The 27241-nt window shown below is 35.6% G+C and overlaps 1 protein-coding gene and 1 pseudogene across 1 annotated transcript; one reads left to right on the top strand and one right to left on the bottom strand.

The window, feature by feature from the left end:
• Positions 1-39: 39 nt before the first annotated feature.
• LOC105049007 (probable WRKY transcription factor 75) lies at positions 40-25310 on the top strand. The gene is given in 5 exon segments (XM_010928542.4): positions 40-222; positions 225-344; positions 347-463; positions 466-490; positions 24922-25310. Coding segments are annotated over 5 exon segments (525 nt in total). The 5' UTR covers positions 40-134; the 3' UTR covers positions 25097-25310.
• LOC140859133 (uncharacterized) lies at positions 1770-13183 on the bottom strand (annotated as a pseudogene).
• Positions 25311-27241: the final 1931 nt, after the last annotated feature.

Raw genomic sequence — 27241 nt, 5'->3', positions numbered from 1 at the left:
CTGCACATTGCCATTAGCCGCCTCTCAACTTTTCCTCCATTTTAGACCCCACAAAACTAAGCACAAAAACACCTGCGCCTTAGATTCTCTTCCATCTCTCTCTCTCTCTCTCTCTCTCTCTCTCTCACTCGCTCATGGAAGACTATGGTGTCCCAATCCCCCTACGGCCATCTTCTTCCCATCTCCCACTGTTCTCAGCCAACACGATGACTCCCCAACCAGTCTTTGCCAACACCACACCAACAACTCCAGCGGTCTCTTGGGTTGGAAGGAGGCGGCAAAGGCTCGGGTTTTAGATGATCATGGGATTCCTCGCAGGGAGATCTTAATTGGGTCAGAGGGTGAGCAAAACCAGCTAAGAAGAAGGGTGAGAAGAAGGTAAGAACGCCTCGCTATGCTTTCCAAACAAGAAGCCACGTTGATATACTCGATGATGGATTCCGCTGGAGGAAGTATGGCCAGAAGCTGTAAAGAACAACAAATTTCCACGGTCGGTTAGCTATTTCCCATCTTCCTTGCTTTTCTTCTCTTGGCCTTCTTTTAACCTCATCACTGTTTTGATGATCATATTTGCATTGGCATAATTCTGGTATGAGCATCGGTAAAGGAAATTCTCAAATTAATTTAATGGAAAAATAGATGCGGTAGAAGAAAAAAAGGGCAGATAGATACAAGGGAATCAGAAATCTATGGTGCAACTCCTGGATAGCATATCGTTTCAAAGTCATGCATGTTGGTACGGATGATGCTACAAGCCAGCCCTATTGGGGATTAATAGTGTCACGCCCCTGACTCGAGATTTGAATCGAGGGTCACGACAACCACCGCATATTCATAGAAAATTTTTTCCATAAGTATGCAAGGCATCTCATCATGATATCTTACACATAAAGTTAAATAATGTTTTAATAAATCAAACCTTAGTTCAAATAACAAATCAAAAACTCAGTGTCCAAAAGAAAAATAATTGTCTGACAAAGTCAACACTTAAAATAAAAGTCTTGAATCAATTCTGAGAAAATCCTAAATTAAATGAGCTAACTCCATCTCTAATCGCTCTCCCAACCGAAATTCCGCATCATGCTAATTTTCTGGATCTGTAAAGAAAAATATAAAACTCATCGTGAGCTAAATAGCCCAGTAAGCAGTGTATACCTTTAACTGAATGAATCAGGCAAATAATACTATATATATCGATTTACTGATAATAACAAAATTATTATGTAATTTCATGAAATCATAATCATACTATCAATCATATATAAAATTTAATTTATCATAATTTCAAATTATGCTTATCATCTTAAATTCATCAATTTCTTAAGTTCTTCTTACCAACCATGACTATGACCACATTTTCTCTGTGGCAGGATCATAATACCGCGTATCTGCTTGCGGTAGGCTGCGAATCATCTGGCAGCCAAGTCCTTTGGAACCGCTGGTCTCGCTGGTGGTTTGTCGTTGGTCTCTCTGGCGACATGTCACTGGTTTCGCTGGCGACATAAACCCTCAGGATAATCAATTGCCAACGTATATACCCCCATTGGCAAGGTCCTTTACATAGTCAGGTTATCAATTTCATATCATCTTCTAATTCATATATTATTTTCAAAAATAATATAAATAATTGATATTCGAGTTAAATCAATCATATCATTCTTTATGATCATACATCATCATAATAATTTTTCAACAAATAACTTCAATCATAAATATTTTAACAAATAACTTCAATCATAAATAATTTCAATAATTATTTTCAATAAATATTTTCAATCACAAGCATACCATGAATTTATTTAATTTAGAATTTATAATTTACCAGATAAATTCAATAAAAGTAAACACTACTTACCTCAAAAGAAAATTCAAACTAAGAATTCTAGAAATCTTGAAAATCCTTCTCCGGACCTAGTACGTCAAATATTATATTTTTGATCAAAATTTCATCGAATTAAAAAAATTAAAATTTATTAAAATCCAATGTTCCCACATGGATTAACTAGACGACAACGTCCAGAATTTTCGGATTGATCCCTGAAAACTCTTCTTATATTTCTTTTAATTATTATTATTATATAATAATTTTTTTTAATTCCATAAATCTTAAAAATCTAAGAGAGAGAGAGAACAGAGAGAGAAAGTTTCTCTCTCCCTTTTCTTTTTCTCTCTATTTTTTTTTTCTTTTCTCTTTTTCTTCTTTTTCTTCTTTTTCTTTTCTCTTTTTCTTCTTTTTCTCGGGCTCCTTCCTAGCCGAAACAGGGACCGGTGGGTCCCCTCCCTTGCCGACCGTTCAGGCCACGGCCGACACGGCAAATCCGACGGCAGAGGGGGGGCAACCTCTCTCAAGTTCGGAGAGGCAAGGCCGGCGGTCGGTTGTGATCGCCGACGCCGGAAAACCCAAGGGAAGAAGAGACCAAAATAGGGGTCTCTTCTCTGACCAAAAATCGACGACACCCATCGCCGGCAGTCATGCACAGAGGCACGAGAAGAAGGAGAAAGAAGAGAGGAAGAGGAGAACAACTTACTTCGGCCTCCAATGACCCCACCTGTGAGCAATCACGACGAGAATGAAACAAGTATCCACGGCTCCAATTTGAAAAAATCAGGGAGGAAGAGAGGGGAATAGGATCGATGATCGGCTTCTAAGGAAGGGGAGGGTCTTTTTATAGAGAGTCCTAGGACTCCTGGTGGTCCTAGGACTCCCGATCATCGGGGTTTAATCGGAGAAGAAGACTCCTACCGGGAGTCTTCTTCCCGGTTCCCCTGCTTTCTTTCTTTTTTTTTTTTGGGGCTTGGGTCTTGCTAGTTGGGCTTGGGCTTTGGGCTATAACATTCTTCACCCCTAAAAGAAATTTCGTCCTCAAAATTTTTCATACCTGTGGTCTCGAAGAGTTGGGGATATTTTTGCTTCATTTCTTCCTCTAGTTCCCAAGTAGCTTCTCTTTTCGAATGTCGACTCCATTGTACCTTGACATAAGGAATGTTGCGACGTCTCAGCACTTGTTCTTTACGGTCCACGATCCGTATCGGATATTCTTCATATGATAACTCCTTTCTAGCTTGCAATGGTTCAAGTTCCACGATGTGACTTGGCTCTGGTAAATATTTCTTTAACATAGAAACATGAAAAACATTATGTACTCCTGCAAGTGAAGGTGGTAAGGCAAGTCTATAAGCCACCTCACCAATTCTTTTCAAAACCTCAAACGGACTCACATATCTAGGATTCAATTTGTCACGAATGCTAAATCTTGAGATTCCTTTTGAAGGAGATACTTTGAGAAATACATGGTCACCAATTTGAAATTTTAATTTTCATCTCCTGTTATCTGCATAACTTTTCTGTCTGCTTTGTGCTGTCCGAAGTCATTCTTTAATTAATTGAATCTTCTCGACTGCTTGTTGAATAAGTTCAGGACCCAATATTCTCCGCTCACCAACATCATCCCAGTGAATCGGTGATCGGCATCTTCTACCATATAATGCTTCATAAGGTGCCATACCAATGCTAGCCTGATAACTGTTATTGTAAGCGAACTCAATCAAAGGTAGATGCTCATCCCATGAACTTTTTATATCCAAAATACAGGTTCTCAATATATCTTCTAAGATCTGAATAGTTCTCTCTGACTGACCATCAGTCTGTGGATGAAAGACTGTACTGAAGTTCAATTTTGTTCCTAATGCCTTGTGTAAGCTCTTCCAAAACTGTGATACAAATCTGGTATCTCGATCCGATACGATGGTCACTGAAATTCCATGTAGCCTTATGATTTCTTTCATATATAATTTTGCTAGTCTTTCTAAAGTAAATCCCACTCTAATTGGTAGAAAGTGTGCAGACTTTGTCAATCGGTCCACAATCACCCAGGCTGCATCATTTTTACTTGGAGTCTTAGGTAGTCCAGTTACAAAATCCATAGTGATATGTTCCCACTTACATACTGGAATATCAAGAGGTTGAAGTAGTTCCGCAGGTCTCTGATATTCAGCTTTAACTTGTTGACACACCAAACATTGAGCCACAAATTATGCGATCTCTCTCTTCATATTATTCCACCAGTACATTTCCTTTAAGTCTCTATATATCTTAGTACCTCCCGGATGAACTGTATAACCGGTCTGATGTGCTTCCTGAAGTATTTCATGCTTGAGTACTGAATCATTGGGTACGCAAATCCTGTTTTCGAACCTCAATGAACCATCATCATGTATCTTGAATTCAGATTGAACACCAACTTCCATTGAATTCCTTATTTTCATTAGTTGTGGATCATCATTTTGGGCAACTATAATTCTTTCAATGAATGTTGGCTAATCGTACTGTTGAGTCATATATTCGGATGTCTAATTTCAGTTTTCTTATATCCTCCAATAATTGGTTTTGATGTGTGATTAAAACTGTCAAATTTCTTACGGATTTTTTACTAAGGGCATCAGCAACGACATTAGCTTTTTCGGGATGATAATGGATTGTTAAATCATAATCTTTCAACAGTCCTAACCACCTTCTCTGTCTCATATTTAATTTTTCTGCGTAAAAATATATTTCAAACTCTTATGATCAATAAACACTTCACACTGCACACCGTATAAGTGAAGTCTCCAAATTTTTAGGGCAAAAATCACTGCAGCTAATTCCAAATCATGTGTCGGATAATTCTGTTCATATGGTTTCAATTGTCTTGAGGCGTAGGCCACTACCTTACCATGTTGCATCAATACACAGTCGAGTTCCTTTTTAGATGCATCACAATATATTGTGAATCCTTCATCTCCTGTTGGTATAGTAAGGATAGAAGCTGAAACTACTCGTTGTTTTAATTCTTGAAAACTCTGTTCATAATCTTCGGTCCACTCGAATTTAACCCCTTTTTGAGTAAGACGAGTCAAAAGTGCAGCTATGCGGGAGAATCCTTCTACAAATCGTCTGTAATATCCTACCATTCCCAGAAATCTTCGAATCTCGAAAATATTTGTAGGTCTGTTCCACTGTATCACAGCTTCCACTTTTGTTGGATCTACAGAAATTCCATCTTTAGACACGATGTGTCCTGAAAAGACTATTTTGTCCAACCAAAATTCACACTTCTTAAATTTGGCATAAAGCTTTTCTTTCCTTAATATTTGTAGTACACACCGTAAATATTCTTCATGCTCCAATTTGCTTCTTGAATATATCAAGATATCGTCAATAAATACGACAACAAACTTATCAAGATAGGATCTGAATATTCTGTTCATTAAATCCATAAAGGCCGCTGGAGCATTGGTTAACCCAAATGGCATCACTAGAAATTCATAATGTCCATAACGAGTTCTAAATGCAGTCTTTAGTATGTCCTCTGTTTTGATTTTTAACTGATAATATCCTGAACGAAGATCAATTTTAGAAAAGACTTGTGCACCTTGCAGCTGATCAAACAAATCATCGATTCGAGGTAGAGGATACTTATTTCTGATAGTGTTCTTATTCAACTCTCTGTAGTCGATACAAAGTCTCATACTACCATCTTTCTTCTTCACAAATAAGATTGGAGCTCCCCAAGGAGATACACTAGGCCTTATAAAATTTTTATCCAACAAATTCTATAATTAATCTTTTAACTCCTTTAACTTCATAGGAGCCATTCGGTATGGAGCTTTAGAAATCGGACCGGTATTAGGTGCCAACTCAATGGTAAATTCAATTTCTCTGTCTGGTGGTAGTCCGATTAAATCATCAATGAATACATCCAAAAATTCATTTACGATAGAAATATCCTGTAACTTCAATTCATCATGTTCTTTATTCTTTATTGATACTAGGTAACCTCTACATCTCTTTCTTAGCATCTGTCTAGCTTGCACAAATGAAATAATACGTGGAAGGGTGGTTCCTATACTTCCATCAAAACTAAATGTTAATTCTTCCGGTATATGAAAGTTCACTCTCTTTCCATGACAATCCACAGAGGCATGATAAGTAGCAAGCCAATCCATCCCTAGAATGACATCAAAATCATGCATATCAAGGACCACCAAATCTGTCGGTAATTTTCTTTCTCCTATTTTGATACTACATGACTTGCACACACTTGCGGTACTCAAAATACCACCTACTGGTGTCTCAACATATAATTTAATTTTTATAGGTTCACATACTATATCATATTGTCTAATAAAAGTAGTGGATATAAAGGAGTGTGTAGCACTAGAATCAAACAAAATCGAAGTATGAATACTAGATACAGGAATGATACCTGTCACCACAGCATTAGAGGCCTGAGCATCCTGTTGTATGAGTGCATAGATTCTTCCTTGAGTTTTCGGCCTTTGACCTCCATCATTTGTTTGTATGGGTCTATTCTCATCCCTCTGGGGGTAATCTGCAATCTTATGTCCTTTCTGTCTACAGCTAAAACAAGAACCAGTATTCCATGGGCAATTAGAAGACTCATGCTCTCTTCGGCCACATCTCGAACATCTAGCTATCTCATTCTCACGATTCTTATCATTTACTGGCTTCTTTGCTGGACCCTTATTGTTCTGATTTTGTCCTTGAGTTCCACCAAACCTATTTCTCTTCTTCTGATTCCGTTCTCTCTCCGCATGTGCTTCATTAACTTTCCTCTCAATTATTAGAGCTTTATTCACAACTGAGGTATAAGTAGTTAACTCATAAGGTACAACTTATTTTTTAATTTCTGTCTTCAGTCCTATTTCAAATTTATGTACTCTGTCTTGCTCAATCTCAACTAATCTTGGAACAAACTTGGCTAACTCTGAGAATTTAGCTTCATATTCTGCAACGGATCTGTTTCCTATTTCAGATGAATGAACTCCTGCTCTTTCTGTATTCTGACACTTCAAGAGAAGTACTTGTCAAAGAATTCATCTCGAAATCTCTCTCAAGTGAGTGGTATCCTATCGTGTTCATATTTTTGCTCAAGTATACGCTACCAGTTGTATGCCTCGCCTTGTAACAGATATACTGTGTAGCGGATCTTCTCTTCATCGAGACATTCTTGCACGGCGAATGCCTTCTCCATTTCCATAATCCAGTTATCTGCTTCCAGTGGCTCGATGGTCCCTTTGAAGGCTGGAAGGGCTAGCTTCTTAAACTTGACGATATTGTTTCTCTGCATCGGATATTCTCCATGTCCAGGTGTCGGTGGAAAATACTGACGTGACTGTGCATGTTGTTGTTGAAGTAACTGTTGTTGTGTTTGAAATACTCCGATTAGAGTTTGCATTAGTTGAGTCATATTCGGCTCCTCCTGTACTGTCAGAGCATTTTCGGTAGGATCAAGGATTTCTCCTGCTGAGATGTGCCGCTATTCAATTGGGGAGTGTTATCACCAAGTGGTTTGATGTCCCTCCTACTGCTCCTTGAGTATTCTTCGTTCGTCATGGAGGTATTTTGACCTATGACAAATTTGAGATAATAACTTATCCTTAATACGGTTATAAACTTACTTGAGATAGGTCAGATCAAATTCGTCATAACTAACCTCTCAAATTCCTAATATCTACCCATCACTCGCTCATTCTATTCTACATATCTTTATCTATCTACTTATGCTCCGATACCATATTAATTGTCACGCCTCCGACCTGAGATTTGAATCGAGGGTCATGGCAACCACCGCATACTCATAGAAAATTTTTTCCATAAGCATGCAAGACATCTCATCATGATATCTTACACATAAAGTTAAATAATTTTTTAATAAATCAAATCTTAGTTCAAATAATAAATCAAAAACTCAGTGTCCAAAAGAAAAATAATTATTTGACAAAGTCAACACTTAAAATAAAAGTTTTGAATCAATTCTGAGAAAATCCTAAATCAAATGAGCTAACTCCATCTTTAATCGCTCTCCCAACTGAAATCCTGCATCATGCTAATTTTCTAGATCTGTAAAGAAAAATATAAAACTCATCATGAGCTAAATAGTCCAGTAAGCAGTGTATACCTTTAACTGAATGAATCAGGCAAATAATACTATATATATCGATTTACTGATAATAACAAAATTATTATGTAATTTCATGAAATCATAATCATACTATCAATCATATATAAAATTCAATTCATCGTAATTTCAAATTATGCTTATCATCTTAAATTCATCAATTTCTTAAGTTCTTCTTACCAACCATGACTATGACCACATTTTTTCTGTGGCAGGGTCATAATACCGCGTATCTGCTTGCGGTGGGCTGCGAATCATCTGGCAGCCAAGTCCTTTGGAACCGCTGGTCTCACTGGCGATTTATCGCTGGTCTCTCTGACGACATGTCGCTGGTCTCGCTGGCGACATAAACCCTCAGGACAATCAATTACCAACGTATATGCCCCCATTGGCGGGGTCCTTTACATAGTTAGGTTGTCAATTTCATATCATCTTTCAATTCATATATTATTTTTAAAAATAATATAAATAATTGATATTCGAGTCAAATCAATCATATCATTCTTTATGATCATACATCATCAAAATAATTTTTTAACAAATAACTTCAATCATAAATAATTTCAAAAAATAACTTCAATCATAAATAATTTCAACAATTATTTTCAATAAATATTTTCAATCACAAGCATACCATGAATTTATTTAATTCAAAATTTATAATTTATCAGATAAATTTAATAAAAGTAAACACTACTTACCTCAAAAGAAAATCCAAACTAGAATTCTAGAAATCTTAAAAATTCTTCTTCGGACCTGGTATGTCAAATATCATATTTTTGATCAAAATTTTATCGAATTAAAAAAATTAAAATTTATTAAAATCCAATGTTCCCACATGGATAACTAGACGACAGCGTCCAGGATTTTCAGATTGATCCCTGAAAACTCTTCTTATATTTCTTTTAATTATTATTATTATGTAATAAATTTTTTTTTTAATTTCATAAATCCTAAAAATCTAAGAGAGAGAGAGAGAGCAGAGAGAGAAAGTTTCTCTCTCCCTTTTCTTTTTCTCTCTATTTTTTTTTCTTTTCTCTTTTTCTTCTTTTTCTTCTTTTTCTTTTCTCTTTTTCTTCTTTTTCTCGGGCTCCTTCCTGGCCAAAACAGGGGACCGGCGGGTCCCCTCCCTTGCCGGCCGTTCAGGCCACGGTCAACATGGCAAACCCGACGGCAGAGGGGGGGCAACCTCTCTCGAGTTCGGAGAGGCAAGGTCGGCGGTCGGTTATGATCGTCGGTGCCGAAAAACCCAAGGGAAGAAGAGACCAAAATAGGGGTCTCTTCTCCGACCAAAAATCGGCAACACCCATCGCCGGCAGTCGTGCACAGAGGCACGGAAGAAGGAGAAAGAAGAGAGGAAGAGGAGGACAACTTACTTCGGCCTCCGGTGACCCCACCGGCGAGCAATCACGGCGAGAATGAAACAAATATCCGCGGCTCCAATTCGGAAAAATCAGAGAGGAAGAGAGGGGAATAGGACCGATGATCAGCTTCTAAGGAAGGGGAGGGTCTTTTTATAGAGAGCCCTAGGACTCTTGGTGGTCCTAGGACTCCCGATCGCCAGGGTTTAATCGGAGAAGAAGACTCCTATCGGGGAGTCTTCTTCTCGGTTCTCCTGCTTTCTTTTTTTTTTTGGGCTTGGGTCTTGCTAGTTGGGCTTGGGCTTTGGGCTATAACAAATAGTCTTTAGCAATGAGGAAGCTTGGAGTCGCATGATAATTCAGATTAAAAGTTTTTAATGGACATATTTATATTAGTGAACAAACAATGGCTCATTGGTCTTTGTTTATGTGCAAAGATACCCGCACTTTAGGACTCAGTTTGATTCGTGGAAAGAAAATCCTCACACTGAAATGCTTTTCTTGGAAAAGTTGAATTTTGATAATATGATATCTAGAAAAGTGATATTGGTACGTTGTGTTGACTATGATGAGAAAGAGAAATATTTCAGAGTACAATATATTTGATTGAGCAATTATTTTTTAGAAAAGTTACATAAAATATCTATTATTTTTTTAATAAAGAAAAAAATCTTATCTTATTCTATTCATAGCTTTAAATGTTCTTTTTAAAAAAAAATATCTCAATTTCTTTCCCATGGAAAAGCCAAAAACCCATGGCCACATAGATTTTTTTTTTTTTAATGAAACATGAGAAATTTATTCCTGTAAGAATATCACTTTCTAATCTCTTTCCTTTAAAACCTCCAACCAAAACAGAGGGGATTTCTTGATCATTTTTCCATCAACTAAACTTTCTTTCAACCAAATTAATCCCTAGTCCAAGTGCCAAACCAATTATTTTAGATTCAAAATTAAATTATTTGGGACGGAACAGTTTAATCTGTACTGAGTCCAACACCATCTTTACTTTGCTATGACAAAATATGCTGGTTGATCTTCTTGTGCAATAATAGTAAAGGGTAAGATCTGAACCATATATACAGAACAATCAGTAATTTGGTTAAAGATGACAGAGATCTTACTAACACAATGAAGTACATCTTGTCCTGAAGTTGTTATGGTACATTATACTCGATAATTATTTATCATGTAACTACAAACAACATTTTGTTATAGTTAAATTATTGCGATACTTTAATAGTACAATCCATTATAATAGAATATCCAAAGATGATGAATATTTTTTTTTAAACAGCAAGCTTAAACTATTTTAATATTTCAATATAATCGCTAACACTTATGTTTGAAGTTACAACCACGTGTAGGCTGTTGGCTCAACAGATCGTCCATGTCCTGTAATCGTCCGGATAAAAGAGGCATCGAGAACCTTTTAATGATGAACATTTTATAAAACCCAAACACGTGATTTGGTGATAACATCCAATAAACGGTAGCCTCATATGCCGAAGCAAGAGAAAAAAATAGATAGATAGATACGACGGTGAAAATTAGCCCATTATTATAGCCTCAAAATTTTAATAAGACTTTAGGTTGTCTCCTGTATTCAGATAAAGTACGAGTTGGATAAAGGTTTGGAAAAAAAAAAACAAAAGCCCCTTTTTTATCTAGGCTATGGATTCCCAGCATCCCACCTAAAATTTACAAAAGCAGAAATTTACCAGATAAGAATTAGCAGAACTAATTACCAGATAGTGATATAAAACTAGAAAGATACACTCTTGACACAAAAAAAGAACAGAATTAATTATAGATGTTCGAGAACAAAAATGACCAACAATTCAGTTCATATACACACATGCAAATAACATCTTTATGATGGAGAATATGTAATCGATTTTAATGTATCAAGGTTTGATTATTATCCTAAATTTAAAAGTCATTTGAACAGTAATATTGCAAGTGTCGTAAACAAGACACATTTTAGAGATTTGGATGATCATTAAGTGACACGATTTAATACGGAGGCTTCATACATATAAGAAATGATGATAGGGTTTCAGGTTTCATACTGTTGGAAATTATTCAACTTGCCTAGATAATTATTATGTTATTTTTATTATGATTTTAAGATACTGTTATAAACAATAAACTACTAAAAGAAAATAAATAATTGAAAAGTGCTTGTTTAGATCAAGGTATGTGAGAATATTGTCCTCGTAACATGATTCGCCCCCTACGTACAGGTTTGTGGTAATCTCGTTCTCAAGGTATAATAATCCAGCTTAGTCTGATTCTTCTTTAATAAGTACTGTTAGTATGGTCCCTCTTTATGTGGGATCATGTCCTCTTGAAATAAAATAAAAAAAAAGATGTGATGGTTTAGGTCACATACTTTTTTGTTGGCCTCGATTTTGTCGGGTAACAGGAGTCCCACGTGCACGGCATGAAAACAGAGGCGGTGGCACAAGACAAAGATAGGAAAAAAGAAAAGAAAATTTTGGTATTGCTTTGTTAAATGATCGAATAGTCGATCGTATCCTGATTATGATAAATTTTCAATATGTTGTTACTAACATTGAGAGCTATAAGTTGAATGATTTTGATCTTTGAAAAGTTTTCTTCATTAATTATTTCAAGTATCTATATGTTTGATGAGATCTGCTCCTATTTATTGTTGAAATCTGCTTAATTGATGATGATTATTTTTATTGTGGAAGCTAAGATTTATTCTTAATGATATATTTATGTAACTTCTAGTTGATCTAAAGAAGATCTGTAGTAATCTCATTATTCTAAATAGTAAAAAATTTATATCAAAATTATGATATCTTTTTTATGGTTTGCTTGATTATTTTTGCTTATTAATTGTCTGAGTAGATCGTAGAGATTATTATTACTCTGTGATATTCTATTTAATTATATAGAAAAAAAAAGTTTACTGCTTTATCGTTGATGATTATAATTTTTCCCAATAAAGTCGTATTAGAGTAAGGTTGTTACTGGTTGAATTTTTTTATGTTGATTAAATGGTGGAACCTATGATGAAAGTATAATTAAACTTATGTCTTCTAATAATTATTTAATTTGAAAGTTTCGAATGAAAGATTTATTATTTTTCAAAGATTTGTATGATCCTATTGAAGGGGATAGTACCAAATCAAATGAGAAAGCTCAGCAAGAGTGATAGAAATAAATAGAAAGATCATTGGCTTAATCAGATAATGGATAAATGATAGTATTTTTTATCATGTTGCTATGAAAACTAATGCCCATAGTTTATAGAAGAAATTGGAGAGCCTCTATGGATAGAAGACCACAAAGAACAAAGCATTCATGATCAGCTAGGAGTGGCAATCGGGTTAGATCTGGTATAAACGGGTTGGGTCGGATATGGATCGAGTTAAAAAACTCTAAACCTAGATCCGATCTGTTTTTTAAATAGGTTAGATTTTATAACCCGAACCCAATCCATTTACGATCTGTTTTCAATCCAGTTAGAAAACAGAACCTGACCAGCTTATGACTTGTTTAAAAAAATTAAAAAAAAATTAAAAACCTTCTTTGATCTCTATGGCTCTGCCCTCGTCGCATCTCCACCCGACCGCCTCTCTACCCTCATTGCATCTTTGTGTCCGCCTCTTCACAGCTCTGCGCTCTCGCCGCCTCCATCTCCACTCGACTGGAGCTCTCAGTCGCCTCTGTCTTTGCCCTTAATGGCTTTACCATGCCCATAGCTGTCTCTAGCTCCGCCCTTGATAGCTTGACCACGCCCTCGGCCACCTTCACTCCACTGAGATCTCTCAGCTGCCTCCAACTCCACCCTTGATCGAGAGAAGAGGGAAGAGGGAAGGACTCCATGGTGAGAGAAGAGGAAAGGACTCCAGAGTCCGAACCTCCATGGCTCCATCACCTCTAGGCTCTAGACCTCCGATTGATGCCCCACCTCCTTCGCCTCTAGCAAGCCCCTGTGGTGATGGCCTTAGCATCTGCGGAATGACGACGGTGCAAAGAAGAAGGAAAGGGAGTGGAAAAGAAAACCCTAGCCATTTGATGCGGACCTGGGGTATTGCCGTATTGGTGAAATCCAAGGGGTAGCGGGGCATAATCGAGAATCGATGAAATACAAGGGGTAGCATGGCATATTATCCACTATGGAATTTGTTGCGGTCTATTTGACGTGATCTAATTGCACAATCGGGGTAATTTAAAAAAAGGGGCGTCGCATGGGAGAGACCATTAACCCATTACTTAATCCATTTAAACCATCCAATATACTAGCCAATCTGGTCCAACCCAAATATTATATGGGTTAAACAGGTTAAGCAGGTTAGACATATGAATTCTGAACTGGACCCAAACAATTGATCTATTTATTATTTGAATCTGTTTAGTCTAAATCCAAACATGTTTATGATGGATCGAATATGAGTGAGGTTGGCAGGTCAGATCATATTTTGCCATCCCTATGATCAGCTTGTGATTATGAAGTTGAGGAAGTTCAGTTGTTGAGCACTTTAGTAGACTTAGGATGCAATAAATCAATTGGCTGCTATAAAAATGATGCTATATGATGACTTGCAAGTATTGTTATTGCTCAATTCTCTGTTTGACAGTTGAAAAATTTTAGTTGTATCACTTAATAATTTAGTATCTAATAGTGTGGTGATATTGAAAATAATAAAGGATAGTATACTTAATGAAGAGACCAGAAGAAAAGAATATGGTGTGACTATACAGTTAGAAGCATTAATTATAGAAAGATGGGGGAAAAGTAAAACCAGAAACTCATAAAATTTTAACAATCATGATAAGTCAAAAAAAATATTTAAATTTAGAAAAAAGATTAAATATTTTTATTGTAGCAAGTCAGGGCACATGAAAAAGGAGTGTAAAAAATTTAAAAGAGAGCAATCAATAGAGACAAGTGAAGAAAAGAAGGAAGAAAAAGATATAGCAACAATTACATCTGATATTGATGTTGTCATTATTTATAATGATGATTTTATAAACCTTATATGCCATGATTGTACTTAGGTTATTGACTCAGGTGCCTCTTTTCTTATTATTTCTCAACATAATTTCTTCATATCTTACACTAGTAATGATTTTGGTAGTTGTCAGGATAGAAAATGATAGAGTAACTAAGATTGTAGGTATGAAAGATGTTTGTTTGAAAATAAGTATTAGATGCTAACTATTGCTGAAAAATATGAAACATATTCCAGATATCCACCTCCACTTGATCTTTACTAGAATACTTAATGATGAAGGTTACTACAACCATTTCGGTAAAAAAAAATAGAAGCTCACCAAAAATTCTCTAGTGGTAGTAAGAGAAAAGAAATCAAGCATATTTTACATGTACAAGTAAACTTATGTAAGATGGAGATAAATATAGCTAAAGATTTCTCCACTAAATTACGGCATAAGTAGCTGGGCTACATAAGCGAGAAGGAACTTGACATCCTTACTAGAAAGAAACTCTTTTTTATCAAAGATATGCCTTTGAAGATATGTACTGATTGTTTAATTAGCAAACAATATGGAGTTATGTTTTATAAATCCCCTCTACATAGAAGATCATATATTTTGGATTTGATTCATACTGATGTTTACACTATGGATGCTAAAACTCTTGGTAGTACTTTATATTTTATTATTTTTATTGATGATTACTCTAAAAAAATATGAATTTTTGTTTTAAAATCTAAAGACCAAGTGCTCAATGTGTTCAAACATTTCATGCTAGTATTGAAAGAGAAATAGGAAGGCAACTGAAGTGTATTCGAGCAGATAACGGTGGTAAATACAGGATTTCATTTGAGAAATATTACAGAGATCATGACATCAGATTGAAGAAAATTATTCCTAAAACACCTTAATATAATAGAGTTGCTGAGAGAATGAATCATACTGGTGTGAAAAAATTCAGTGTATGCTCTTTCATGCTAAATTATCTGAATCCTTTTAAGATGAAATGATGAGAACTGTAGTGGATTTGGTCAACTTTTCTCCTTCAGTTTATCTTCAAGATGATGTGTCAGAAAGAGTATGGATTGAGAAAGATGTTTCACATGATCATTTGAGAATGCTTGATTGTAGGATATTTATTCACATCCTTAAAGATAAGAGATCCAAGCTTGACAAAAAGTCTAAATAGTGTATCTTCTTGGATTATATACATCAAGAGTTTGGTTATAAATTATGTGATCCAATTGATAAAAATGTTATCAAAGTAGAGATTGTATTTCTAGAAAATCAGACTATTGAAGGTTTTGAAAAGATTAAGAAGTCAAAATCTATCACTAATAATTATATTGATCTAGGTCCAATGCCTCTTATCATTGTGAATAATGATAATGGAGGAGGTGCACATGAAGATGATGATAACACAGTTGATGAACCCATATCTGATAATGATAGACTACATAAGTGTATTGAACAAGCCCCTCTAGAACCACAAGTTGAGCCTTAGTTGAGAAGATCTATTAGAAAGCATCATTCTTCCCAGAGATGTTCTCCTCATGAGCATGTGATGATCATTGATAGAGGAGAACCAGAGCAAAAGAGAGTAGTTAAAAGTCATGTAGGAGAAGATAAAATTCTTGCATGAGAACTCATATTTGAGTCTGGTGGAACCTCCCACATGAGTTGGGAGTAGGAGATTTGTTGGTGTGATCCCTTCTCATATGGGATCCACACCCTCTTGGAATAAAATATAAAGGAAGACCGATTGTTTAGGTCATATATTTTTTGTTGGCTTTGGTTTTATTAAGGTAATAGGAGCCTCGTGTGCATGATGTGAAAATAGAGGCAGCGGCATAAGATAAAATAGAGAAGAAGAAAAGAGAATTTTGGTGCTACTTTATTAGATGATCGGATGGTTGTTCATATCCTGATTGTGATGAAATTTTGGTATGTTGTTCCTGACATCGAGAGCAAGAATAATTTTGATCTTTGAAAAGCCTTTTCCATTAATTATTTCAAGCATCCACACGTTTGGTGAGATCTGCTCTTGTTTATTATTAAAATTTGCTTTATTGATGATGATTGTTTTTATTATGGAAGCTAAGATTTATTCTTAATGATATATTTGTATCACCTCTAGTTGATTAAGAGAAAATTTATAGTAATTCTATTATTCTAAATAGTAGAAGATTCACATCAAAATTATAATATCTTTTTTATGTGTTGCTTGATTATTTTTGCTTATTAATTACCTAAGTAGATTATAGAGATTATTATTACTTTTTGATATCTCATTTAATTACACAAAGAGAGAAAGGAAGTTTATGACTTTATTGTCTATGATTGTAATTTTTCCTAATAAGTATGATATTCAGAGGCTTGACCCAAATGACTTCTTCAGATGTATAAAAAAAAAAAAAAGAAAGTAAAAGGTGGAATCCTAAAATGGAAGAAAAGCCTCTTGGAAGACATAGAGCACCACAAAGTGAGAGAGAGAGAGAGAGATTGAATATTGTTTAGATATCCCAAGATAGATGGATCTAGAGTCTATTTTATAGACTCTATCCGGATGACTGAGGAAACACTACAACTCCAAGATGATGTGATGTTTTGGAAACATCATATTCTATTGAAATTATCATTCTCTTTTGAAGAGACATAGGAGGTGTTTGATTGGCAACTGGAATTAGAATTGGAATAGCTATATCCTTTTAAGCGTTTTCTTCATGACAAGAGTTGGAATCGGAATCAAAATTAAAATGAAGATTTAAATCTTTACGAGAGAGTTGGGATTCGGTCTTAGGAGGATTGGGCTATTCTTATTTTACTATGAAATCGGAATTAGATTAGGACTCTCTCAGCTAAATAGTTGGAATAGGAGTCATCCAATCCCATTCCCTTTCCATGCCCCAACTCCTCCCAAATAAACACCCCCATAGTTCTATGGAAAGAGATAATTCAAAAGATGTTTTAAAGCTTTTAAACAACTAAAATTTAGAAGATAAAAAAATGAATTTATTTCTAAAATTTAAATCTTTTTATAAGTTAAAAAATTCATATTCTATAGTAAGAATTGACAAATTGCTATTACATGGAAAGGCCCTCTCGATAACAAGGAGTGGTTTGTCTTACTTGTTTGGAGGCTTTAGGGAGTGACATTGCTGAGAGCGGTGGAGGATTCCTCTAGTGGTACCGAATGCTTTTGGTTGAATGAAACTCATCATCACTTTGCCGGTAAGGCTGGTGGAACTCACAAAATAATTTTGTGATGTCTCCTACATTTTGGTATTTCTCCTTACATTGATGTAGGATAATAAATACGTTCAAGTGTTTCTTTATCGGTTTCAAGGATTACAAAAAGTCAAAATAAGAAGACGGGATGTCGGTCTGGAATCAGCTAGCACGCAAAAATGGCAAAATTATTTGTTAAAAGCGATGCATAATCTCTTTCCCATGATGTGTTGCTGATGTTACTGCAAGAGCTAAAAATATTCATATTACAGCATAAAACCTCTTCTAGGTATGCTGTCCGTGCCTAACTCAACTCCGACCCTTCAGTCTTCCTAAAAGGGCTAGGGTTCAAGATATTTGAAGTCTCCATTTGTCTTCAAGATCTATTTTGTTTTCATTATCAAACGACAAGGAAACCTCTACCAAGTATGCCATCCATACATAACTCAACTCCTGTATTGGCTGTCCTCGACATTCATTTTGGTCCTCTAGCCTTCATTATAAGGCTAGGAAGGGTTCAAGTCCTGATATAGATCATGATGCATGCGTTAGGGTTTTAATGGAGGAAGCATGAATGTTTTAGCGTACATTTATGGTTGGTCAAGTCTAGGATTTGAAAAAGAAGGCTCTTGGGTCTAGGTTTCCGAAGAAGCAATTTTTTTTGCTCCACTTGGCTTGATTGAACCTCCCACCAAAAAAAAAGAAAAAAGAAAGAAAAAAGAAAAGAAAAGAAAAGAAAGAGAGAGTAAAATAATAAAAATTCAAAAGTAGGGATTCAAATCCTTTTATTTTCATTGATCTAATCCTAAAACAAATTGTAAGAAGATATTTGAACTTTTATAAAATTGTAACTAAGTCGTATGAAGGTCCTTGATTTCATACTATTAAGTACCAGTATATCTACGATACCGATCGTACCATATTGACACTTGGCATGTCAAGCATACTAGTTCGATAATAGTTCATCATTCTTTTATTTTTTTTTTGAAGTTTATTTTAATTATAGATGTTTAAATTATGATTTTAGGGTTATTTTAGTGTTGTTTTATATGATATTAGTTTGGAGAGGTCGTATGATTATTCAATAGATGCAATTGTGATAATTAAATGTATTCAATTCATAATATATATATCAAACTAATTTGAATTATAAAAAGAATACCAATATTTAGTTACTCATGCAATATCCATACCACTCATGAATATTGGGATTTTATTCATAGTTGGGACCTTAGATATGACTCTTACTCAAAAACTATGCCCAGTCTACATCAATAATTTCAAGTTAATCCCTGATAGATATGGATTCTCTATCTGATGCTAGGTTAGCCATCCCACTCTACTGTAGAAAAGAGATTGCAATTGTAAAATATAATCTACAATCTAGTTAAGATTGTGGGGGATAGTAGATATTGACTTAGATTCGGTACCTATAACCATATTTATATTTAGATAAATTGCTATTAGAATAAGATAATAAGTAACACGCATATTCCTAATATGCTATGATTTTTAAATATATTTTTAATCTAAAAAATTATGTGATTGATGAAAATGATGATTTTTTCTTTCATACAAAGATCATGCTTAGATCGCAACATCATGAAATCAAATGAAAACAAAAAATTTTGGCATAATTTTCATGAACACATTTTTACCTGATTTTAGGCATCAAAATGATTTTAACAAAAGAGGAATGAAGAAAAGCAAAAGGAATTATACTTTATTTTGCTTGGATTTTGGATTAAAATCGGCTAAAATTCCGTCTTCCTTGAATTCTCCATGCTGAAACCAATCTCTTTTCTGAAGAAAGGGAGGAGAAGGCTATAGAAATGCCTTATCCCTCTCTCCTATGATTAGGGCAATTTTTGATCGGTTAAGACTAGTTGGAACTGATTTGAGCTCTTCATCATCCTAGACAGTTGAGCTAATCAATGCACCAATTCATTATGGTATGCCTCAAACCAGACCATATGGATTGGTTCGGCTGGGTGCAAGAGTATGAATTATAGTCATGGAAAAGCTAAAGTCATCCTAGATCGAGATCTAGACATCAACTTTGCCATCTCATTGCCTCATTCCTCCCAAAATAGAAAAACAATAAGGTCAATTTTTTAAAAAAATGATAAAATTTTATTTGGCAGTGCATTGTGGAGTCCTTGCAACCTGAAAATGGGCTCGTTCAAAGCTCAACAAGCCTATTGACATGTAGATCTTGAAGGTTCCTTCTTTTTTTTTTAGAAAAAAAATAACAATAATTTCAAATGAACAATATGTGTGAAAGTTAGACCTCTTAAAACTTTTTTTAGACCTATCCGAAGTAGCCTGCATTGTCCAAAATGGGTTAGGTGATCCTACCGGATAAAGAATGGAGGCAATAAATCCTAGGTGTGCTGCAAATCCAACTAGCAGAATGACAGCTTGAAACTTGCAGCAAATAAGTGATGTAAAAAGAATGATACTTAACAGATCTTTTTTAGGTTAGATTTTGATGGATTTGATAATTTGATTAGACCTGACAGAAAACTATTGGCTGCAGCGCAAGTATGGTGACCACAAGAAATTTATGAACCATTTTACCATCTCAAATTCGACCCACAGTAATGAGGCCCAAGATAGAGAAGCCCATGGTGCACAAGTCTAGAGATGCGGTCCGCAGATGTGCGGCTTGTGGGTGTGGCCCATGGGCGCGCACGGTCCACTGCATGGTCCATGTACTACCCAGGACGCAAGAGGCATGGTCCAGGCGTGCACCTCATGCAGCCCACCGTATTTCACATAGATTGCACGGTCCAGGAGGGAGAGATGCGGTCCATAGGGGTGCTTCATGCGGTCAATGCATGGTCTATCGTATGGAATGTGCAATTGAGCGGCTGCGGGAGCTTGCGGCGCGATCAGACGGTTCAAATGGGTTTTGGAGTCCTAGCAAAACTCTTTGTACATCTTGGATACGATTTGGACTCTGATTCAGAGCTTTTAAAGGGGCAGACAGTTGTGGAGTTTTGTTAAAAAAGGTGGCTGGTAGCATCCTGTGATGGCTGATAGCAGTAGAGAGTCTCTTTGGAGGTTAATTTGAGAGCTTTGTGAGGGTTTTGTGCTTTTTATTGAGAGAGAGATTAATGCATGAGAGTTAAGAGGGTGTGATCTCCTCTTGTATTTTTTTTCTCTCATAGTGAAGCTTGCATATCTCGTGGGGGTAAGTCTTGAGCTGATCTACATTATTTGATTATTTTTTGTGCATCTCTCTTCTTCCTTCCTCCTATGATATCTACATCATCACCAGCATTTGTGATTTTAGACGGAGATCCATATTCTGCACTAATGAGGGATCCTCCCAAGAAGTGGTATCAGAACATGGGATTATCTGGATTATGGTGGTGTTGATCGAGATTGAAGAAGACAGAGAAAATATGCTTATTAAGGTAGAGATCAATCGGTATGATAAAAAGAGTAATTTCTCTCTATGCAAGCGAGGGTGAATGATATGCTCATCCAACAAGGGTTGATTGATACTCTTTTATGCCAGGAGAAACCGACTACCATGTAAAAGAGAAGGATTGGAAGCAGCTCTAGATGCAGGTGGTCAGTACGATCTGTTTGTACTTGATGGATGATATGATGATCTATGTATTTAGCGAGACTTCCTCGATGGTGATGTGGACGAAGCTCGAAGAAATGTACATGATGAAGTCACTCACCAATACTCTCTTTCTTGAAAAGTAGTTCTATCAGCTATAGATGAGCGATGGATAAAGTATATAGGAGCATCTTAGCAACTTTCAAAAAATCCTCACTGGTCTCCTCAACATTGGTGAGAAGGTTGAGGAGAAGACCAGGATGTTGGTCTTGCTTTCATCGTTTCCTTCTTCATTTGAATCTTTGGCGACTACTCTTCTTGTGAAAATGAGCACCATCAAAATGGATGAGGTTACTTATGTACTTCTTCAGAATAAGGTTCTCAAGCGAGAGAACCATGCTTTGAGTTCAGGCAGTGACTTGGCTTCGACGGTGATTGGAGATGGTGGTGGCAGAGAACGAGCGATAGTGGATCACAAGATGGATGATCCAGATCTAAGTCGAGGGACATCTACATGATCAGATGTTATCGGTGTGATGAGTTGAGGCATCGAGTCAGAGATTGTTCAGCTCAAAGATCGAATGAAGGCTACTATGACAATGGTTCATGGTAGTGACATTGATGAGACTGATGATGTGCTTATGGTTTTAGATAAGGTATCTACTTCTTTTCTCAGTGAATTTTAGATTCAATATATTCGCATCATGTTTGTTACAGAGTAGAGCTGTTTAACTCCCTAGAGAATAGTGAGGGTACTATTCATTTGTCGGATGGATCGAGCTATGCAATTAAGGGCATTGGGATAATCAGCTTGCAGACACATGATGGAGAGTGAGAAAATTAGGTGAGGTCCGATACATACTCAATTTCAAGAGTAATCTGATTTCACTAAGTTGACTGAATTCAAGTAGCTACAGATAGGAAGCTGATGATGGAATCCTGAAGGTTGTGTGTGGTAGTAAGGTTGTTATGAAGGGAAAGAAGTATGTAAAACACTATCTTTCGACAAGGAGTTCAATGTGAGGTGGAGCTTTAGGTGCCAGTGGAAGCTTAATGCAAGGTGGAGTTTTAGGTATAGATGGATTGGACACGAGATGGAAGACTCGAGAGAATGATAGGCAATGTCGCAAAGCGAAATTTCTATTGCCACAAGAGGCTACTCCGAACAAGTCTCAGATTAGGTAGGTCACAGCACATGATGGAGATGGGATCAAGCAGTCTGACTCGACTTCCATGTTTGTCCATCCATGAGCAGCCAGACATTTATCCCAGGACATAGAAGCGAGATCATATAGAAGCTCTCAAAGTTATGTGGAGGCTGAATATTGAGTCAAGGTGGAGATTGTTAGATTTTACTATCCTGAATTCGATCTACAGCAACAAGCCCCAAGACATAGAAGCCCATGGCACGCAAACCCAGAGATGCGGCCCGTAGGGATGTAGGCCCGCAAGCGTGTAGGCCCGTAGGCGTGCAGGCCTGCAGGTGCAGCCCACAGAAGTGCGCGGCCTGAAGCACATAGCCTAGCTGGATGCGCGGTCCACCGTGCGGTCCATGCACAGCCTAGGACGTGTGAGGCACGGTCCAAGCATGCGCCTCACATGATCCACCATGTTTCACATGGACTGCATGGTCCAGGAGGGAGAGATGCAGTCCACAGGGGCACTTGACGCAGTCCATACACGGTCCATCTCATGGAATGCGTGATCGAGCGGCTATGGAAGCTTGCGGGCATGATCAGATAGTTTGAATGCGTTCTAGAGTCCTAATAGATCTCTTTGTACATCTTCGACGTGATTTGGACTCTGAGTCAGGGCTTTGGGGTAGACGGCTGTGGAGTTTTGTTAAAAAGAGTGGCTGGTACCATCCTATCATGGCTAGTAGCGGCACAAAATCTCTTTGGAGGTTATTTTGAGAGCTTTGTGAGGATTTTGTACTTCTTGTTGAGAAAGAGAGATTGATATATGAGAGTTGAAAGGGTATGATCTCCTCTTATATTTGTTTTTCTCTCATAGCGAAGCTTGAATGCTCCGTGGAGATGAGCTTTAAGCCGATTCATGTTATTTGATTGTGTCTTTTGTGCATCTCTCTTCTTCCTTCATCCTGTGGTATTTATATCATCACTAGTATTTGCGATCTTAGGTGGAAATCCGTATTCTACGTTTGAGAGGGATCCTCCCAATACTATAGAAAGAGGATAAATTTATAGCTAAGAAGAGAATGCTCCATGTTTTCCAATCATGGGTTCATCTCTGCTGACCAACGGTGCAGAAATGCCATCAGAGACCTTTTTTTTTTTTTTTTTGGTAGAATGCCATCAGAGGCTTTGGGAGAGGCCGAAATACTCTATCTCCTATGATGTAAGGATGTGTACAGAATTTCTGTTTGCAGTGTCTTGCTGAGATTTCCTGTCATTGTTTGCTGAGTTCCTGGCTTGTAACTATGTTGGTCACTTTGTTGGTCTTGCAGGGTTTTCTTTTCACTTTCTCTGTTTTCTTATCTGATTCTGTTTGTATAACTTTCTTCTTGCTAATAAAATTCAGAAGGAATCCCTTAACTTCTATTTACATTCAAAAAAAAAAAAAAGAAGGTGATGTTTAAGAAGTTGATCACGAGAGTTAGAATAGGGTTGATCCATTCATAAAAATAACCTATGAAATTACAAGTTTGTCTAAAGGGTCACCCAACCTTAAAAGGCTATCCGAAGGCTATAAAATAACAAACGAAACAACTAAAACTCCATCGGTCTGGATCAAAAGAAGTTGCTTAAGTTGCTCATCGATAGCTAAGATAATAACATTTAGACAAACAACAGACTAACAAAAAATTCCGGAATAATATATTCTGCATAAAATTTCATTTACGAATAAAATTTATGTGGTCATACTCAGCCACGTCATATGCTATAGAATCATCATTTGAAAGTTTGGATGCTGTCTTTGCGCATCACTAGAAACCCACCGTCTTGGTCTCTAGATTCTGCATCGTATTCTTCGAGAAATATTTGTTAAATGATTATTAGAATTTTGATGCAGACCAGCTCGTATGACGTAGAAGTTTCCCACCTCAAATCATGTTATGTGGCCATGTGTTGCTTATCAGAGTGACGGCATCAAGACGTGCATCTGTGATTAACTAGCCTTGAGTGGATGAATGGTTTAGGTGAAGAGGAACTTAAGAAATAGTTAACTTTGGTGAAGATTAAGATAATATAAAGACTACCACAAGTAGATATGTGAAGATAGATGTACATGAAAAGTCACGAACTTAACTTTTTGTAAGGAGGCCATCATTATTCAGTGATGTATAAATAATTGTATCTATTATGGAATGGAAAGCTATATGGGAAGAAAGGATAAAAGATATTTATTTTTCTTTGTTAGTAGTAGATATACGCTGTAGTGGCTTTGATAACATTGAAGAGGAAAATGACAACTTTATTCATCTCCAAATTCCTAATTAATGGGTTTATCAATTTAGATCATGTTTGTCATTTGAATTTTTATAAACTAGTGAATCAAAAATGCTGTATTATTTGTTCCAAGATGTCCAACTATAACAACAAAATAAACTAAAATTTTCAAACAATTTGCTTTTATATAGCATCTATAATGTAAATATTGTCATAGAAGAAAATGAAAAACTTTCTTTCGAAAAACTCAAATTTACCAAGTAAAAGAATAATGCATTCGTGAGTATCTTACTTGTGAATTCGTAGATTGCTTCACTAAGTCATTTCCTAAGAAGACTTATGTATAAACATCTTCATAGGAACAAGGTGATAGAAATATCCTCCATTGCTTTTATATACTATGGTTGCAGAAGCTATTATCGATGCACACATCAAGGTTGCGATGTAAAGAAGCAAATTCAACGTCTATCAAAGGATGAAGGGATTGTGGTGACCACCTATGAGGGGATGCATACTCATCCCGTAGAGAAATCCAATGACAACTTTGAACATATTTTGAACCAATGGCAAATTTACTCTAGCTAAGGCTTGGCTGTTAAATTTAGCATAAACTTGTACAAGTAATGAGCTTTCATGTAAGTGTTTTCGCTGGCATTTCATGCACCAGAGGCAGATATACTGATCAGTTGATGTACATATTTTATCAATGGGATGTTGAGAGTGTTGATCTTGGTCATGCGTGTAGATAATGTGAAGAGTTGTTCTATGTGCCATACATGCATTCTTTCAAATTATGCTTCATCTATCTTCTAATCCTTTTTACCGAGCATATGCATTTTCTTGTCTAATGCTAAGTTGAAAACATACAAATCTGCATGCATTTTTTTAATTGAATGTGCAACTGTGTACATATACAAATATGAAATAGAACACGATTTTCATGGATTAGCATGAACGTTACCTTGTAATTTTCTATGATTTGAATGAAAATACATACAAATAATGATAAGGTCCTTGGAATTTATACTTGAAAGGAAATATTTGTTGGCATTTGATTTCGTTTATCAAGCTAATATATTGGTGCTCTCCAAAAATAAATTAAGAAAGTGATGTGGGAATGCTTTTCAATGTTGTGCTTAAATCATTTTTTATTTCTTTTCTCAAATTGATATTTTAGGGCTTGTTTAATGTTGTCGTGGTTTCCATATTCTTGTTTCCCTACAATTTGGTCAAATAACAATTGGAGATTGATTTGGAGATAGCATTTGCATGGAATTACGGCCATTCTGTGCTCTTATTTTCACTTTTCTGTAAGTAATAAATCTGTATCTAAAAAGATCTTAATTTAATTAATAAATAGAATGATTTTTTGTAAGGCAAATAGAAAGCAAAAGCAGGTTCCTAGATTTCTTTGCTTCTAGAAGTGAAAGCTACAAAATATACCAAATAATTAATTTAAATATCGATCAAAGATTATTTTAGTAGAATTACATGTTCAGGTTTCCTTCAATAATAAAGTTTTCAATATTTGATCATCAGTGATGTTTCCAACTAAGATAATTTCTTGGCACCATTCATTTCTACGTTGATCCAATAATAGTTCATTTTGTACACCTACAATTTCTCTAATATGGTATTAGTCTGCAGACAACATCGGTATGAAATGAAGCAAGGTTGTATCTTAGGCTCATCATTGAAACATCTAATATTCATGTAGATTGCCCTATTTTCTTCAAGGTTATGATCTGTAGGAAAATTGGTTTTGTAAAGAATCGAGTTGAGTTCATAATACTTTTCATAACTCCTCACTATGACTAAATGAGGCTGAATATCTTGTAGTGCGAGTTTCAAAAGCTTTTTGCAACCGCCTTCCACTAAAATGTGTTTCATGCCAATTAGATAAAATAGATTAAAATGCAATAGAAAGCCCAAGAAAGTACAGTAAAAAGGCACTTTTAGCAACATGCTTTTAGTAATGGAACACGAATAACCACTAAGTTTTTAGCAATGCTAGCTTTTTAGTGACCCACTAAGCCATTGCTAAATATATTACAATGAGTCATGACATTTAAATTTGTGATCAGATTATTATTAATTATCTTGCAAGTAACAACAGTGATATCTGAAGATCAGTGACTACAATAAGAATAATTTTAGACAACAGCCAAAAAATATTACTTGAAGGTTTAAAACCATTGCCTAATATTTTGGTAATGGTTTGCTAGCCGTTGCTAATGCGACTGTTGTCTAAAATCAAAACCAATAGTATTTTGATTTTAAGCTAATGATTAAATAATTACTGTTTAATAAAATCTTATGCAACAATTTTTAATAAGTATTTACAATGGTTATAATAAAATAAATGCAATAGTTATTTTTGCTAAAGTAGCACTTTTTCTGAGATATTCGCAATGATTTTTCTTATTTAAGCAATATATTTTTATAGTAATTAGCAACAATTATTCATTTTATGTAATAATTAATTATAATTTTTTGCACCAACTATGATTGGTTAGAAAATGATGTTCGGAAGGAATTGATGGTGATTTTTATATTTTATATAATTGTTATTCATATTTAAGCAACAGTTTTCTAAATATTGTTGCAACACTTTTTTCATTTTAGATAATGATTTTTTATATTTAGCCTACGATACTTATTTATTTAGGTAATATTTTTATCAGATATTTTGACATTGATTTATTATGTTTAGACAATAAATTTCTATTA

The sequence above is a fragment of the Elaeis guineensis genome, chromosome 7, assembly GCF_000442705.2.
Source record: "Elaeis guineensis isolate ETL-2024a chromosome 7, EG11, whole genome shotgun sequence".
NCBI classification, from domain to species: Eukaryota; Viridiplantae; Streptophyta; class Magnoliopsida; order Arecales; family Arecaceae; genus Elaeis; species Elaeis guineensis.
Note: the sequence above shows the minus strand (reverse complement) of the source record. Positions and strands in the feature narration are given on the sequence as shown.